Source organism: Leucopleurus acutus (assembly GCF_964270905.1).
Source record: "Leucopleurus acutus genome assembly, chromosome: 4".
Classification (NCBI taxonomy): Eukaryota; Metazoa; Chordata; class Mammalia; order Artiodactyla; family Delphinidae; genus Leucopleurus; species Leucopleurus acutus.
Genome location: NC_139146.1, coordinates 112,023,698 through 112,041,008, shown reverse-complemented (window position 1 = coordinate 112,041,008; position 17,311 = coordinate 112,023,698). Strand labels below are relative to the sequence as shown.

The window sequence follows — 17,311 nt, the reverse complement described above, 5'->3', positions numbered from 1 at the left end:
ATAGGGTATTTTTGTTCGAAGACTTCCACGCAAGCCAGTAATACCCACAGGGTGAGGCAGTAAAGGGTAGTGACTAAAAGCACATCAGGCTCTGGAGTCAGGCAAACTGGGTTTGAATCCTGGCTCTGCCTCTCCAAGCTGTGTGACCAGTCTTGAGGATTTACTTTACCTCTTTCGGTTGTTTATTTTTACTTTACCTCTTTATCTTCTGAAAAATGAGGATAACAAAAATACCTACAGTAGAGGAGAGCTGCAGGAATAAACAGAAGCGAATGCAATAGAAGTGCTTGGTGCAATGCCTGGTACACAGTGAGTAATCAATATATTTTAGTTATTATTATTCTCAAATACCACATAGAAAGGTGGCAGTTTTATTAATTAAATAATAAATATTATTTTATTAGTAAATAATCAATTGTTATTTTGTTAATTAAATATTGTTATTAATATTAATTAAATATTATTATTAAATGTCAATTTTTAAAATTTTAGTAAAATTTTTACTATTTGTGACAAAATATTCCTAAAAATATTTTAAAAATGAAAAAATATGAATTCCTTACCAATACAAGGATTTTAATGTTTTCTTTATATGCCTTATTTATTTTCTCAGGGAATTTCAAAGTCTTTCCATTTGTTACAACTACACTTAATTTTTAAAAAAACTACTACAGTTATTAACAAAAAAGAGATGTTGATTAAAAGTAAGGTCTTTGAATGAATAGTAAAGAAAAAGAATGTCCATATATTTTGTTAGGACAACTGGAACAAGTTCCTTACCCACCAATTAATTACTTGTAATTATATTTACAGTATTCTAGATTAAGTTGTCACTGGTAATCTCACAGGCAGTAAGGCAGTTTTGTTAAAACTAAGTTTCAAGGGCTTCCCTGGTGGCGCAGTGGTTGAGAGTCTGCCTGCCGATGCAGGGGACACGGGTTTGTGCCACGGTTTGGGAAGATCCCACATGTCGCGGAGCGGCTGCGCCCGTGAGCCATGGCCGCTTAGCCTGCGCGTCCGGAGCCTGTGCTCCGCAACGGGAGAGGCCACAGTGAGAACTCTTAAATACTCAGGTTACATTTTCATTGATTCAACTCTTCTGCCAAGCAATTTGGCAAATGGGTATTCATCAAAAGCCGTAAAAGTATAAATACCGTTGGACCCAGGAATAACCCAGAAAAGGTTACACATGAAGATGTTAATTGTATTCTTTTTGGTTTTTTTCCCCTTCTCCCTTTTTTTTTTGATAACAGCTGTATTGACCTCTCAGACAATTCACCTATTTAATGTGTACCATTCAATAGTTTTTAGTATATTTAGTTTGCAACCATCACCAAAATCAATTGTACAATAGTTTCATCAAAAAGGAATGCCAAAACTTTTACCTATCATTTCCCAATCCCATCCCCATCCTCAGTCTCAAGCAACCACTAATCTACTTTCTATCGATAGATTTGCCTATTCTGGACATTTCATACAAATGGAATCATTATGCTAAGTGAAAGAAGCCAGCCACAAAGGACTGCACATTGTTTTCATGGGTCATTCATGTTACACCATATTTCAGTACCTCCTTATTATGGCCAAATAACATTCCATATTATAGATATACCACATTTGACTTACACTCGTGTTGTTTCACCTTTTTGGCCATTATGAATAATGCTGTTATGAACAGTCACGTACAAGTCTCTGTGTGGACAGGTTTACATTTCTCTTGACTACATATCTGGGAATGGAATTGGTATTATTCTTAAAGTAGTGAAAATCAGAAGCAATTTCATGGTCCTGCAGTGAATGGTATTGTGCAAAACAATGTTGCCAATGTGTTACAGAAGGAAGACCATGTAGCAATAAAGCCCACGTAAGAAAGACTACATGAGGTGAAAAAAGCAAAATACGATCCACCTAAAATCCTTCCTGGGCTTCCCTTCCCTGTTCTGTCATAGGTACCTGCCCCCTGCCCCAGCCTTCAATTCTCTGAGGACCAGCCACACTACCTTTCCGAGATTTTTAGAATGTCTCAGCTCGAGTCTTTGCACTTGTTGTTTCCTCTGCCTGTAACACTCTTTCCCCAATTCTATGCCCAAGTGGTTTCAAGTCTCGCCTTAAATGTCTCTTCCTCACAGAAACCTCCTCTGATATCCCTGACTAGGCTAGGATTAAGTGTTTCCATAGCAGCCTGCAATTTTCCATCTTAATACTTTTGATACTGGTAATTGTTTATTCAGTCAGTAATAAAATATTGAGAGCCTCTTACATGCAGGAATACAGGGTGAAATAAAACATGCAAGATCCCTGCCATCCTAGACCTTATATTCTAAGGAGAGAATACAATGTACGAGTAAGCAAATCAACGTACTGGGTGATTTTAGATAGTGATAATTAGCTCAGTGTTTGGATTGTAAACTCCATGAAGGTAGAAGCTATTTGTCCTGGTTAATTCCAGCTTGCTAGAGCTTATTAGCCCCTGGCTCCCTGAATAAGCTTAAAACAAATTTAAGTGACTTAAAATAGGCATATAAAAGACAAATGGAAATACAAATCAACTACTTCTGTAAATGGTTGAGTTTGAGGGTTTTCTTCTCTTTCAAAACTTTCTGTAATTCTACTCTTCTTTTTATAACTAAAACGATTAAAAGATGAGCAAAATTTACCATAGGTCCGTAAAGGAACCCCAAATAAAACACATTTATATGTCACCACTCACTCATTAAAGACCTGGTAATAAAACCTACTCGGAAATACTCAGATGTGTTGGTTAAGTGGATAAAATTCCCTTGGCGCGTTACAAAGCAGGTTCCCTGCTGCCAGCAATATAATTTACTGTTTTAGAAGGTGCCTGAGCCTATGCTCCCTGCTATTTCCCGATTTCCAATGCGCTTTAAAATCTCCCTCCACCCACGACGTGGCAGCGAAAAAACGCGCAATTCTATTTACACGTCAATGGTAAGAAGAGAACACAGAACTTTTTGCGAGGTCAACAAAGAACGCAAGATCTTTACACAACAGATCGCGGCCCTTTCTAACAAATCCTTTTACAAGCCCCAGAGACAAAGACAGACTGGATAAAACCACGTAATGCTCGGTTCGGTCAGAGGAGCATCCCTATAAGACCCCACCCCCAAGCGAAGCGCTCAGCTGCTTCTTTCTTCCCTGGGGCGCATGCGCAGCGCACTCTCCGGCCACCGCACGCCTCTTCCAGCGAGCTGAGGAGGCGCTTACGTCACCGTGCAGTCGAAGAGGAACCCTTCCTCTCCTCCAAGGAAAACGAGTCCATGCACATTTAGCTTCTCTTAGCCCTCCTCCCACCCCAATGCCAGAGATTTTCCCAGCCCGTTTCCAACAGCCCAGCTTTTTGCTGGACTTCTCTGTACGTTCGCTGGACGGAGAAGGCGGCGGGGAGGAAAATGGGAGAGGGTCCAGAGGAGAGTTCAGTGTTGTTTACAAGGAGTGAGCGCGTCTAGGAATCGGTCCGCGAGGGCGGAGCTGACGAAACCGGCACTTCTTTCTTCTTTCCCCTCCCTCCCCAGCCTTCCCCACGAGCGGACGCGGCAGCGCCTCTGTCTCGTTTTTTCTTATTTTTTCCCCCCCTTTCCCCTTCCTTTTTTTTTCCTTTTCCCCCTTTCCCCTCTTTCACCATTTCCCCTCGGAGGCGCTTCCCCCGGGCAGGGGCAGAGCCGGTCTCACCCCCCGCCTCTCCCCGGTCCCCGCCGCCCTATGGCGAGAGGGAACCCCCTCCCCACCCGGGCACAAGCGGCGGCGGTTGGAGGAGCGGGACCGGCGGCGGCCTCAGGTCCGGGGGCGTCATGGAACTAATTCGCTGACCGACCCACAGGCCGCAGCCGTGCGTCCCGCTCGAGCGCCAGCGCCCGCGCTCTCCGGCCCGGTTCCCCTTCTTCTCCCTCCTCAGTCGGCCCAGTCCTCGTCCCGCGCGCCCCGTCGCCGCGCGCTGAAGAATATGAGGTGGTAACGGGCCGCCGGATGACCCCTCGTCACCACTGTGAGGCCTACAGCTCTGCCGGGGAGGAGGAGGAGGAGGAGGAAGAGGAGGAGAAGGTGAGCGGGTGGGGACGGGGGGGCTCCACGCGTCCCCGCGACCCGCGCGCGAGCCCCCTGCAGCCCCGCGCCGCCGGCGCGCGCCCCTCGGCTGAGCCCCGCCCCCGCCGCCCCCTTCGGGAAACCTCCTGGACGCCCCTCTTGTCTCCTCGCGCCTACAACTCAGGCACCTGCCCAGTTTGGAAACGGCGCCGCTGGGTTCCCTTTCGGGCCAATTTTCCCGTCGGCGACTAACTTTCTTGCAGCAACAGCAAGCTGCCTCCTAGTGCGCGTTCTAGGGCCCGCGAGCCTGTGCGGTACACAAAGAAGGGGACACACCCCCGCCCCTAGATCTCGACGCCTCCGCGGGACCCGCGGGAACATCATTCACATTGCTGAGCGGGCGGGGTGGGGGAGGAGGACGGATGAATGGGGTGAGCCGCTGCGGGAGCTCGGGGGAGGGGCACGTTTCCCGGGGTTGGGGTGAGTCGGGGGAATCTGGAGAGGAGGTGAGCTTTGAATTGCACCCTGTAGGGCAGATAATACCGGAAATTTGAAAAAAGGGCAGAAGCCCCTCTGCCGAGCTAGAAGTTCCACTGCAGATCGTTTTGTTAGGAGTTGAGAATTAGATGGCAAAATAGTGGAAGGTATCGCTCCGGAGGTAGGATGGAATCAGACTGGAGATCTTTGAATATTAGGCTAAAATATTTAGCTTTTATTCTGTCAGCGGGAGACACTCAACGTTTGAGCAGCAGCAGTGTGGCTTTAGGATGTTAATAATAACACTTGTTGAGGCTTATTATCGGAGAGGCATCGTTATAAGTGGTTTGCAACTTATTGAATCTTCACGGGGCAGGTAGTTCAGGAGCATTTTACGGATGAGTGAAATTTTCCCACTAGAAGGCAGCTAGAACCCGGTGGCCAGAATTCCAGGCCAGGCAGTCTGTGCTATACAGTCTCTGTCCCGGAACAGATTAAAGGCAGAGGAAATAGAAGGGAACGGACAAATAGATTAAGAAAGAAGGGACAGGATTCAGATTTGCTAGTCTGGGACCATACGCATCAGAGATTCTAAACTTCTGGACTAGAAGAAGTTTCTCAATACTGATGAAGAGCAGACTAGTAGAATCAGCGTGTGTCGGGAAGGTGCACCGGGATGGTTTGCGGTTAAACTGAGATAAGTGAGTTTACGTGGCAATGTGACGTCCTAGTATCAGTAGTTTAGAATGGAACTCTAAAATGTTTCTTGGTCAAGATTGGAAGCTTAAAGTGTGTGTACATGTTCTATTCTGATTGTATACTACTTTAAAAATGAAAAGTATTCATTTTTCTGTCCATGTTTCTTCATCTTTGAAGGGGGCTTAATAATAATACAGACTTAATAATTATACCCTCCTTTGTGTTCGAGGAGTTAATATGGCATAGTACTTTGAACAATACCTGGCCAAGTAGTAAGCACTCATTGTTTTTAGTTGTTAAGCACTTAACAAGTGTAAGCTCTTATTATTTATTTGGCACAGTGCTAAACTCTGGAGAGTGTTTGCCATCAAGGAACTCATGGTTGGTAGGAGAGACCAGCCTACGAGTAGTCAGCTCTCACGGAGCAATTAAATGCAAAAGTAGAATTATGTTCAAGTACATCTGAGGCAAATGACAGCTCTGTAGGAAGGAGAGTGCAAGCTAGAGAAGGACATTTCAAGTTGAAAGAACAGTATGTGGAGAGTCATGGAGATTGGGATAAAGCAGAGTGTTTAGGAATTATAAGTACCTGTAGTTCATTATTAGGTTAAGGGCGTAAAGTCACGAGATAATAATAGAACATGAGGTTTTTGTATGGTCACATTAATAAATCCCTCTTCTTATAAGAGGAACTAAGATCCGGAAGTCAGCACCAGTACAAAATTATTAATGGAGTTGGTGTGTTGAACATAATAAATACAGTAATTCCATGTTAATGAAGTTGTTTCTGTTGTATACCCAGCACTGTGCAGCACTTTTCCTCAGAAGAGCAAGAGGCCCTGTATGCTGATTTGTAACATAGTTAATGCTGTACAATAAGTGTTTTATAAACTATTCACTCAGACATTAAGGTATTTGATAAACATAGAGGAAGAAGCAGAAGCAGCAATTGAAAGAATGGGAGGAGAAATGTGAAACGCTCAAGGTCAAAGTTTATGGAATATGCCAACCAAAATACAGTCTTTTTGTTTTTTAGTTCCTAGAGACTTTTCTGAGCGTTCAGAATTCTGAATGTGACCATTAATGGGCATAAAATAACAACATAAAACTATAAAGTTCTGTTATTTAAAACAGTAAGTTTATATTTTTAATGTTTGTGTTTTATTTCTTAGCAGGATTCATTTTTCATCTAGCTCAAATAATCTGTTTTAAAACATTAGAAAGCAGCCTTGTGGATTGTTAGTAAAAGAAGTAGAATTCAAGCCAGCGCTTTCTCCACTGTATCATATCATATTTTAAAAAAGGAATGTAGAACATTTTCTCATAAATTATGGTTTCTGTTTCGTTTTGCTTTTTCTGTGTTGTTAACTTGTAAATAATTTCAAAAAGAAACTACCTGGATTCACTTATTTTCAACCTTTTACTCCATTTGTTTTATCGTGTCTTCCCTCCCCTCATCTTCCACCCCCTCTCTCTACAGCATTCGTTATGGCCCTTTACACCTAAATTTTTCAGTGTGTATTTCCTGAGAATAGGGATATTCTTTTACAGAGTCACAGTAAAGTTACCAACTTCAGTAAATTTTAAATTGATAATTTACTTTTGTCAAATCTGTCCAAATTCTCATTATGTCAGTTGACCCCAAAATGACCTTTATAGCATTTTTCTCTGCAGTACAGGATCCAGTCTAGGGTAAGGTACTGCACTTTTATTTTTCTGTAGCTTGGAAAATCTGGAACATCCCCACAGGTGTCCTCCATCCTTTTTGTTTCTCACTTGTATTATTTATACCTCATTTTTTAAAGTTTAAGGAAATTTGAACTCTTTTTTTTTTTTCCTTTGTTACATTTCCCTATTGTGAGCAAAGAATGATTGCTTTCTTTTCTTCTGTTGATACAGTGTGTTACACTGATTTATGAATGTTAAACCAACTTTGCCTTCCCACTTGGTTATGGTGTATAATCCCTTTTTTATGTTTTCAGATACAGATTGCTAGTATTTTGTTGAGGAATTCTGCATCTGTATTTAAGAGATACTGGTCTGTAGTTTTCGTGCTGTTGTCTTTGGTTTTGGTAGCAGGATAATAACTGGCTTCATAAAATGAGAAGGCCTCCTCCTCTAGTTTTTGGAAGAGTTTGTGAAGAATTTGTATTAGTTTTTCTGTAAACGTTTGGTAGAATTCACCAGCAAAGACACTGGGGCATGGGCTTTTCTTTGACACTAGTTTCTTTACTAATTCAGTCTCTTTAGTACTTGGTATATGACTATTCAGCTTTTTCTGTTGTCAGTTTTGATAGTTTGTTTCTAGGTGTTTGTCTTTTTCATCTAAGTTGTCCAATTTATTTGCATACAATTGTTAATAAAATTTCTTTATGATCCTTTTTATTTCTGTAACATAGGTAGTAATGTCCCTTCTTTATTCCTGATTTTAGTACTTGATCTCTTTTTTCTTGGTCAGTGTAGCTAATGGTTTGCCAATTTTGTTGATCTTTTCAAAGAACCAACTTTTTTGGTTTCATTGATTTTTCTCTATTTTTCTGTTCTCTACTTCCTTAATTTCCACTCTGATATTTATTATTTTCTTTCTTCTGACTTGCTTTAGGTATAGTTTGGTCTGTTTCTTCCAGTGTCTTAAAGTGGAAGGTTAGAGTGTTAACTTGTGATCTTCTTTTTTTCTTGTTTATTGAAGTATAGTTGATTTACAGTATTGTTTCAGGTATATAGCAAAGTGATTCAGTTATACCTATGAGATCTTTTTTAATATAGGCATTTACAAGTATTTCATTGTTTCCTGTAAGTTTTAGTATGTTTGATCTTTTTTATTCATCTCAAAGTATTTTCTAATTTCCCTTATGATTTCTTCTTTGACGCAGATTCCTTTGTTTTAAAAAAGTTGTTATATCATCTAAATATTTGAAAGTCTTATTAAGGGCCTTAATTATAGAAGATTGAAGAACAAGAATCCCTTGAACCTGATCTTATACTTCTTTACATGACTCTATCCTATATGTTCCTGTCAGGTCCCCCACCCATCCTACCCTAAAAGTAATCTTCAAAGGAATCATTGTAAAGGAAGAGTAATTACTAGGGGCAGCCACCCATTGGGGTATGCTGAGAAGGCTGGCAGATCCTGGTGAACCACCCTGTTGAGAGTAGCTAAAGGAATGAAATAAGTAAGTTTTGACAGGAGTTAATCAATTACAGACCAAAATTAGGTTTAGAAGAAGTTCTTAGAACCTATGAAGTTCAGTCTCCATCCAATATAGGTGTTTCTTCTAAATACGTCTAGACAGGTGAACATCTAGTTTATACTCTGTTTCTGAGGTTGATATTTACGTTTGCATTCGATGAAGTTGTAGTGACTCTGTTTATCTAATTGTGGAGAATTTGAGAAAAGTACCAGTGCAACAAAATTGGAATCTCAGAACATCTAAGCAGAATGTAACAGTAGATAGAACTTAACAAGATGACTTTTTTTAAAGGAAAAAACGCATTTACCGTCCTGAACAAGGATGTAACGCCCCTCCCGACGCCCAAAGGCACCAAAAACCCATACAAGGCGGGGGGTGGAGGGGAAGTTCACCTAAGAGTTACCTTAGAAAGCCTTAAGAGTTTTAGTTGAGCATTAATTTTATCTGAATTGATAATGTGGTGTAGCCTTTAAAAAAATAGCTAATGATCTTAGACTGCATTAATAATTAAACGTGCTAATTTAGAAGAGCAAAAACCATGTCATGTGAGAAACTCTTGAATGGTTTTTCAGCAATGCAGCGGATGAACTGGTGAGCATGATAGCAGCCTTTAAACATTGAAGAATTCACCTGTGAAAGAGATTAGACTTGGGTTTGTTTGTTTTGGTTATGGTTTTTTGTTTTTGGCCCCGAGGGTTGAAATGAGCCTTTGGTTGTGTCACTGTTTCATCAGGATACCGTGGGATGGGCACTGTGAGTAATAAAAACATGATATTCGTAGATATGACTGCAAGGGAATTTATAATTTATTAGGGGAGATAGTTCTTGGAAGAAATTACCTTTGAGTTGGACCTTTCCGGATAGTTATTATTTTCCACTTTCTAAGTTATTTAACTTTATTCTGCTTAGTATGAAAAGCACTTCATGCTTGATATAGAAAAATTGCAAAAACCCAGGAGTTTAAAGAAGCAAAAAGAAAAAAAATTACAATCCAGTTAACCAGTTTGCAGTAGGTTGAATAGTAAGTGAAGTATGTGGGTGATAAATAGGAAAGAGGATAGTAGCTGAAGTTGGGGCAGAGGGAACATGGAAATTGAAGATTAGGTTTTTATTTTTTGTTTTTTCAAATTTTAAATTTTTATCAAAAATTAGGAACTTTTCACATGTTAATTCTAGACATTGAATTTTTTTAAAAAGAATCCCTGGAATTTGAAGCATATACGTAATACAGGTTCAGAGTTGAAAAACGGGAATAGTTATATGAGGTCTATAATGAAAAACCACATTCCTCTGCTGCTTGGCTTCTCCACCCTTTTCTCATTCCCCAGAGGTTAATCACTCTCAGCTCTTACCTATTTCTCTTGTTATTTAAGATCATATTTTCAAGTAACTTACCTATTGCTGTTTTTTCGATATTTAAGTTTTAGATATTATTTATGGTTTTCCTTTGAAGTATAAAGATGAGGCTCTCATTCTACCTTCTCCCAACACCCCTCATCCTGCCAGTGTAGTTTTATTACAGCGTTTGTGTTGAAATCTCTATCCAGTATTTTATTATTATTGCTGTGTAAATATTGTGGTATATTATTATGTTTATTGTCTTGCATAATCTCTTTCTCTGAATTTAATAACCTTATCAGTTGCTTAGCTTCATCAATCTAGTTAAGTCTTTTCACATTCTTCAGCAGCTTCTCAATCCAATTTTCCATACACAGTCAAACCTGTGTAGTTTCCTTTTTTTTTTTTAAGAAACATAGAAACGTCTCTCGGACTCTGAGATGCCTTGTACTGTGTTGCTCTTTAGACTTGCTGCTCATTTTAGATTGCCAGTTACTCTACTGTTGAGCTTTCTAGATCAACATCGTCCAGTAGAACTTACTGCATTGATAGAAATGTTCCTTTCCTGCACTGTCCAGTGCAGTATCCACTGGCCACATGTGACAGCTGAGCACTTGAAATGGGGCTGGTGTGACTGAGGAATTATTTTTTAATTTTATTCAATTCTAATTTTAATGGCTACACGTGTAGCTAGTGGACACTGTAGTGGGAGCACAATTCAAGATGGTTTCATACTTAAAGGGGGGGATAGTCTAATACTGATTCAGTAGAAATGGGTGGGATTTAATGTAATTGATGTAATTTTTTTTTTTTTTTTTTTTGTGGTATGCGGACCTCTCACTGTTGTGGCTTCTCCTGTTGCGGAGCACAGGCTCCTGACGCGCAGGCCCAGCGGCCATGGCTCACGGGCCCGGCTGCTCCGCGGCATGTGGGATCCTCCCGGACAGGGGCACGAACCCGTGTCCCCGGCATCGGCAGGCGGACTCTCAACCACTGCGTCACCAGGGAAGCCCGATGTAACTTTTTTTTAATGAAAAGAGGGTTTAGCCCTTATCTGTGTAGATTTTTAAGAGAAATATTTGGGACAAATATTCTAAGAATTCCTAGTCTAAAAAGCCTGTGACTTAAAATTTTTTGACACAGTGATAATATGTTTTGATCAAAGTCCTAAGGTTCTGTCAATTATATGGTCATGTTTTTATTCTCTTTACAACTGAATTTCAGATTTAAAGTGAGAATGTTTTAGATAAGTGATGATTATGGTAACATTTTAATGTATGATATCTTAAAGAGCTGTAAAATCCTATATTGGCTCATAACATTTTTATTTTGTTTTATGAATTGCTTCATAAGTACCAACATATTTATATTATGCTACAGTTACTATATATATAATTAAATATAGAGCATTGTTTTATATTTGATTTTATAGGTAGCTACATCAAGCTGGGCGGCAGGCAGATCCAAAGGATATCATGAAGTTTCCAGGGCCATTGGAAAACCAGAGATTGTCTTTCCTGTTGGAAAAGGCAATCTCCAGGGAAGCCCAGATGTGGAAAGTGAATGTGCCGAAAATGCCTACAAATCAGGTAATGATTTCTCTTTTCACTGTAGACAGGTGACTTTTATTAGAACTAAGTGTACTACTATCGTATGTAATAGCATCTTGACACTGTATTGGAGAAATATGTACCATTAAATATATGCTCTATTCTTTACTTGAGAAACATCTCCCTGTTTCATTCTGAAACAAAACAAAAATGAACTGTTTTTGTTTGTTTTGTTTTATCTGAGTTACACCTTTAGGAAGCTAGGTATGTCCCTTCTCTTTTCTTGTAGTACAATACTTACAATAATAAGCCTTCTTTATTTCTAGATATATAGTTTGCCACAGAGGCTGAACACAGTCAAATCCTTGTCTTTAGTGATCAACAACTTTCTCTTTCATGAATATAAGGAATTCACTTAAACTGCTATTGTAATGTCAATGTTGAAAGCTTATAGGGAGATAATCAGCAGCTGACCTCTCAATTACTGTTGGCTGTATGCCTTTTAGAAATTTCATATAGTTATTTTTTCCAAATAACTATGAAATTTGTCTATCCCAAAAGCTTACTATGTAATATGTCTTACACATCTTTTTATCCCTAGTACCTAGCATTGTGTTTGGGATAAAAAGTAATGGCCGAGAAATTTTTGGTATGTGTAGGCAAATGACAGTATCTAATCTCCTCCTGTGTTGGTTTAGGTTAATCTTTGCTCATAGGTTATTGATATCTGAATGCTTTTTCTAATTCCAACCTACTTTTATCTTCTTTCCCACAAGCTAAAGAAATACATGTCTTCCGTTTACTGTTATCTAATTGTCATTTAGTGAATTGAAGATTAGTTAGCCTGAATGAATGCCTTTTATACTAGGAGCATTTGCATGTGCTATCACATTTAATATCTCATTTAATCCTTTGAAAAAGGCAGTAGTCCCAGTTTGTTCAAGACTTCAACTAGTAAGTAGCAGAGTTATAATTTTGAACCTGAGGCAGTTCTCTTCCCATTATACTTTGTTTTTCATTTTTTATTGTTGTATGCTTGTGTGATTTTTAGATGACTGGGGATTCAATCATTCAGTAAATATTTATTAAGTATCTGCCATATTCTGAACACTGTTCTAATAAGCCTCAAAGCTTTATTACAGCTGCTTTTAGAACCATTTCTTTCATTTTTCTCCTACTATCTCCTTGAGTCAGCATGCAGCCAACAATGATACACTTTTATAACATGGTCTTTGAAGGTGATATTCTACCAAGATTATAGTATATTGCTATATTATCATTTAATCTGGCCTATTTTTATAGGCATTTTAACAAATATTACTAAGATGTTAGACCAGAGAACAGAACACTATCGGAACTTCTAAGAGGGATCTATTTAAGGTTTTGCCTTTAGTAATGTCAGGTAGAAGCCATACTTAATTCTTGTAAAATGTGTGTGGGCTTGGTCTGGTGGGTATAGGAGATAAGATAGAGATTGGAGTAAAGAGCTATAGGGGCTTGAGCCACTTGACAGGGTAACCCCAGGGACACTTCTCTATTCTAGTTCTAATTCTTTTTTCTTCTGTGACTCTCAGGGACTGGCTTTTCTACTTCCCTTTCCAATATTGCTTCTAACCATGATTTATCTCCTTCTTGACTCCTCCTTGCATAAGAGAAACAATCTTGTCTCTAAAGTTTAGCATCTAAACCATATATGTATCTTTTCCAACTTTCCTTTTTAATTTTTTGGGAGGGGGTGCTGGTTAAAACAGAAAAATAAAATATTTTTAAGCTTTTTTCCCTCCAGTTTTCTTATTCCTACCGCTTCCTTCACCTAAACTCTACTTCAGGGTCATTCTCTCACAGTTTTCTTGCAGTTTAGGACAGAGTGGTCATGCAAAAATATTACACACCTATCACTCCCCTTCTGTTTGCTCCCCCAGCACTCTGTACTTCCTGTATGATAGCACACAATATTATAATTCTCTGATGATTTGACCAAGTTCCATTGAGGTAGAGTTGTCATTTTTGTTTATTGACATATAATAGGCTCACAGTAAACACTTGTTAAATGAACGTTGATTATCATTTCTTTATAATTCATCCAGGTTGGAGGAGTTCTTTTATATAATAATAGTATTTTCAAGTACACAGCCATTTTGTTACAAATTTGGGGGAAAAAAATTAAAGACTGGTTACAGTGACATGTATTTTCAGATATTCTCAATTTATTTTGATGTACAGAGTGCTTTTGATATACAAAGGTAAACCTTGCCTCAAGCTGTTTATATAAAGATGATTTCCATTAGAAATTTGAGAAGGAGCCTTAAAGGCCATCTAATTATGTGGTTTTCAAATAACAGGATCTTGAGCCACTAGGCTACTAGGTGTATGAGAATCACCCAGGAGGCTTCTTACAGATTCCAGGCCCCTCCCAGACCTACGTTGCTTGTGGTGGCAACTATGGAATTTGTATTTTAAAAAAACTTCAGTTTTATTGATATGTGTTAGGTTTGGGAAACACTGATTTAGTCTAACCACAAAATAAAAGAAAAAGTTCTGGCATCTAGGATAAGTGATCCTCTACTTTGGATACTTTGTCCATTCCACCATAGAAAAGCTCTATCAATTATTGGAAAGTTTTTCCTGAATTGAACCTGAAAACTGCTGCTTTCTAGTGGCTACTTCTAGTTCTCTCCGCTGGAGCAATACAGAAAATATTCATTTTGTATTTTAAATGATAGCCCTTTATCTACTTACAGTCAGGTGTTAAGCTCTCAAAGTCATCTCTTCTCCTGGTTGAATATCCTTTGTTCTTTAACCATTTTTCATTTGACGAGATTGTGCCTCTCAGTTTTTCTTTCTCTATGTATACTCTTTAATTTACTGTGTTTCTTAAATTGTGACATTAGAGTTGTGGTCATTAATGAGCAATAAAGTGCAACTATTACCTCACTTTATCTTGGCTTGATAATTTCATTAATATAGCCCTAAATTAAAAAAAAGTTTTATGCTTTAGCAGCAGTGTCATGTTGTTGGCTTATACTGAACTTGTTTTTAAAACCTTGTTGGTTTTGTTTCTCTACTTTTAAGCAGAGTTTCCCTTATCCTAGGTGTACTTTTAAAATTTTTAACTTAGGTGCACTGTTTCATATTTATTCTTACTAAGTTTCAAATTGTTGATGCTGGCCCATTTTTCTGGCTTTAAAATTATGATTGTTATATAATGTATTGACTTTGTCGTTTTTGTACCATCTGTAGACTTGGTAAACAAATATATCTATTTTGCCCATAGGTTTTGTTTCTTTTCCTTAAGTAAACAGTTTCTTAAAATATATGTATACGGATCATAAGTGTACAACTGTATAAATTTTCACAAAATAACACTGTGTAACCACCACATTACTAGCACCTCCTTGTGTCCTCTTATAGTTACTACCATCTGTCCCCTCCCCACAAAGAAACCATTATCCTAATATCACAGATTAGTTTTTCCTTGTTTTGAATTATATTTGTATATGGAATCATAAAGTGTGTACTGGCCTCCTTTGCTCAGCATTTTCTTTGGTGTAAGATGCATCCATGGTACTTCATGTAGCCATAGTTAATTTAATTCTCATTTCCATGTATTACTCCATCATATGAATTCATTTATCCATTCTGCTGTTGATGGTCATTAGAGTCTTTTTTTGTGCTTGTCATTTGTTGAACATATGTGTACATTACTGTTGAGTATATTCCTAGGGGTAGAATTCCTAGAACCTAGAATATGTGTATACTCAGGTTTAGCAGATACCACCAGTTGTGTTACTTACCAAAGTTGTTATACCACGTTTACACCACATTTTTTTTTTTTACCCCTTATAGCAGAATATGAAAGTCCCAAGTTCCTCTGCATCTTTGCCAACCCTTGGCATTGTCTTTTTCATTTTAGTTATCACGGTGAGTGTTGTAGTATCACATTGGGTTTTAATTTGCATTTCCTTGATAACTAATGAAATTCAGCAGCTTTTCATATGCTTATTTGGCCATTAGATATCCTTTCTTGGTTAAATGTCTGTTCAAATCTTTCACCTGTGTTCCATTGACTTCCTTTTTAAATTGTTAAGAGTTCTTTCTTTTGCAGGCTCTGTGTATTACACATATCTTCAGCTCTATTTGTGTTGACTTTTGATGAATAGAAGTTCTTAATTTTTAATGACCGAATTATCAAAAAAATTTTTTTGCTTAGTCCTTTGAAAGAAATGTTTGCCTAACTGACAAAGGATTAATCTCCAAAATATATAAGCAGCTCATGCAGCTCAATATCAAAAAAACAAACAACTGAATCCAAAAATGGGCAGAGAATACCTAAATAGACATTTCTCCAAAGTAGACATACAGATTGCCAACAAACACATGAAAAGATGCTCAACATCACTAATCATTAGAGAAATGCAAATCAAAACCACAATGAGGTATCATCTCACACCGGTCAGAAAGGCCATCATCAAAAAATCTACAAACAATAAATGCTGGAGAGGGTGTGGAGAAAAGGGAACCCTCCTGCACTGTTGGTGGGAATGTAAGTTGATGCAGCCACTGTGGAGAACAGTATGGAGCTTCCTTAAAAAAACTAAAAATAGAACTACTGTATGACCCAGCAGTCCCACTACTGGGCATATACCCGGAGAAAACCATAATTCAAAAGATACATGTATCACAGAGTTCACTGCAGCACTATTTACAATAGCCAGGACATGGAAGCAACCTAAATGTCCATCGACAGATGAATGGATAAAGGTGTGGCACATATATAAAGTGGAATATCCCTCAGCCATAAAAAGGAATGAAATTGAGTTATTTGCAATGAGGTGGATAGACCTAGAGTCTGTCATACAGAGTAAAGTAAGTCAGAAAGAGAAAAACAAATACCGTATGCTAACGTACATATATGGAATCTAAAAAAGCGGTACTGATGAACCTAGTGGCAGGGCAGGAATAAAGATGCAGACTTAGAGAATGGACTTGAGGACCACAGGGGGAAGGGGAAGCTGGGACGAAATGAGAGTAGCATGACTATGTACACTACCAGATGTAGAATAGATAGCTAGTGGGAAGCTGCTGTGTAGCACAGGGAGATCAGCTCGATGCTTTGTGAGGACCTAGAGGGGTGGGATAGGAAGGGTGGGAGGGAGGCTCAAGAGGGAGGAGATATGGGGATATATGTCTACATATAGCTGATTCACTTTGTTGTACAAAATAAATTAACATTGTAAAGCAATTATACTCCAATAAAGATACTAAAAAAAAATTTGCCTAATCCAAGGTAATGAAGATAGGATTTTGTTTTTCCTTTTTGGTATGGTGTGAAGTAGGAGGAGTCAAGAATAATTTTTCTCCATATGGAAAACCAGTAGCATTTATTAGAAAGACATTTTTCGCCATTGCCCTGCAATGTACTTCTTTTTTCTTTATTTATTTGGCCGTGTCAGGTCTTAGTTGCAGCACGTGGGATATTCTTTGCCGCTTACAGGATCTTTGTTGCGGCACGTGGGACCTTTTAGTTGCAGCATGGGGAATCTAGTTCCCTGACCAGGGATCGAACCCAGGCCCCCTGCATTGGGAGCGTGGAGTCTTAGCCACTGAACCACCAGGGAAGTCCCCCTGTGATACATACTTTTGTTTTTAATCAAGTGACTGCTGTGTATGAGTAGATACATTTGTGGGTTAGTTTCTTGCCCCTTTTTTCATCATTGGTCTGTTTGCCTCTATTTAATACCACACTGCCTCAGTTATTGTAGCATTATAATAAGCCTTTGGTGGCATAAACTTTGTTCTTTTTTTTAAGATTGTCTTGGCTATTTCAAGCCCTTTGTTCTTCCATATGTATTTTTAAATATAGTTGTCAGTTTTTGAAAAATAAAAAAATTTGGGGGTTTTGGTCTGTAGATTGATTTGGGGAAGAATTAACATGTTTATAATATGAGTCTTCTATTCCCTTGACATAGAGTATTTCTCCATTTTTCTTTAAAGATGGTCTTCAGTTTCTTTTAA

At 38.6% G+C, this 17,311-nt stretch overlaps 1 protein-coding gene across 1 annotated transcript in view; it reads left to right on the top strand.

Annotated features, from left to right (window-relative positions):
- Positions 1–3,479: 3,479 nt before the first annotated feature.
- CCNI (cyclin I) overlaps positions 3,480–17,311 on the top strand; it is a 32,330-nt gene continuing 18,498 nt past the window's right edge. Inside the window, 3 exon segments of the mRNA XM_082837617.1 lie at positions 3,480–4,059; positions 11,179–11,232; positions 11,234–11,335. Coding sequence (XP_082693743.1) covers positions 3,985–4,059; positions 11,179–11,232; positions 11,234–11,335 — 231 coding nt within the window. The 5' untranslated portion in view covers positions 3,480–3,984.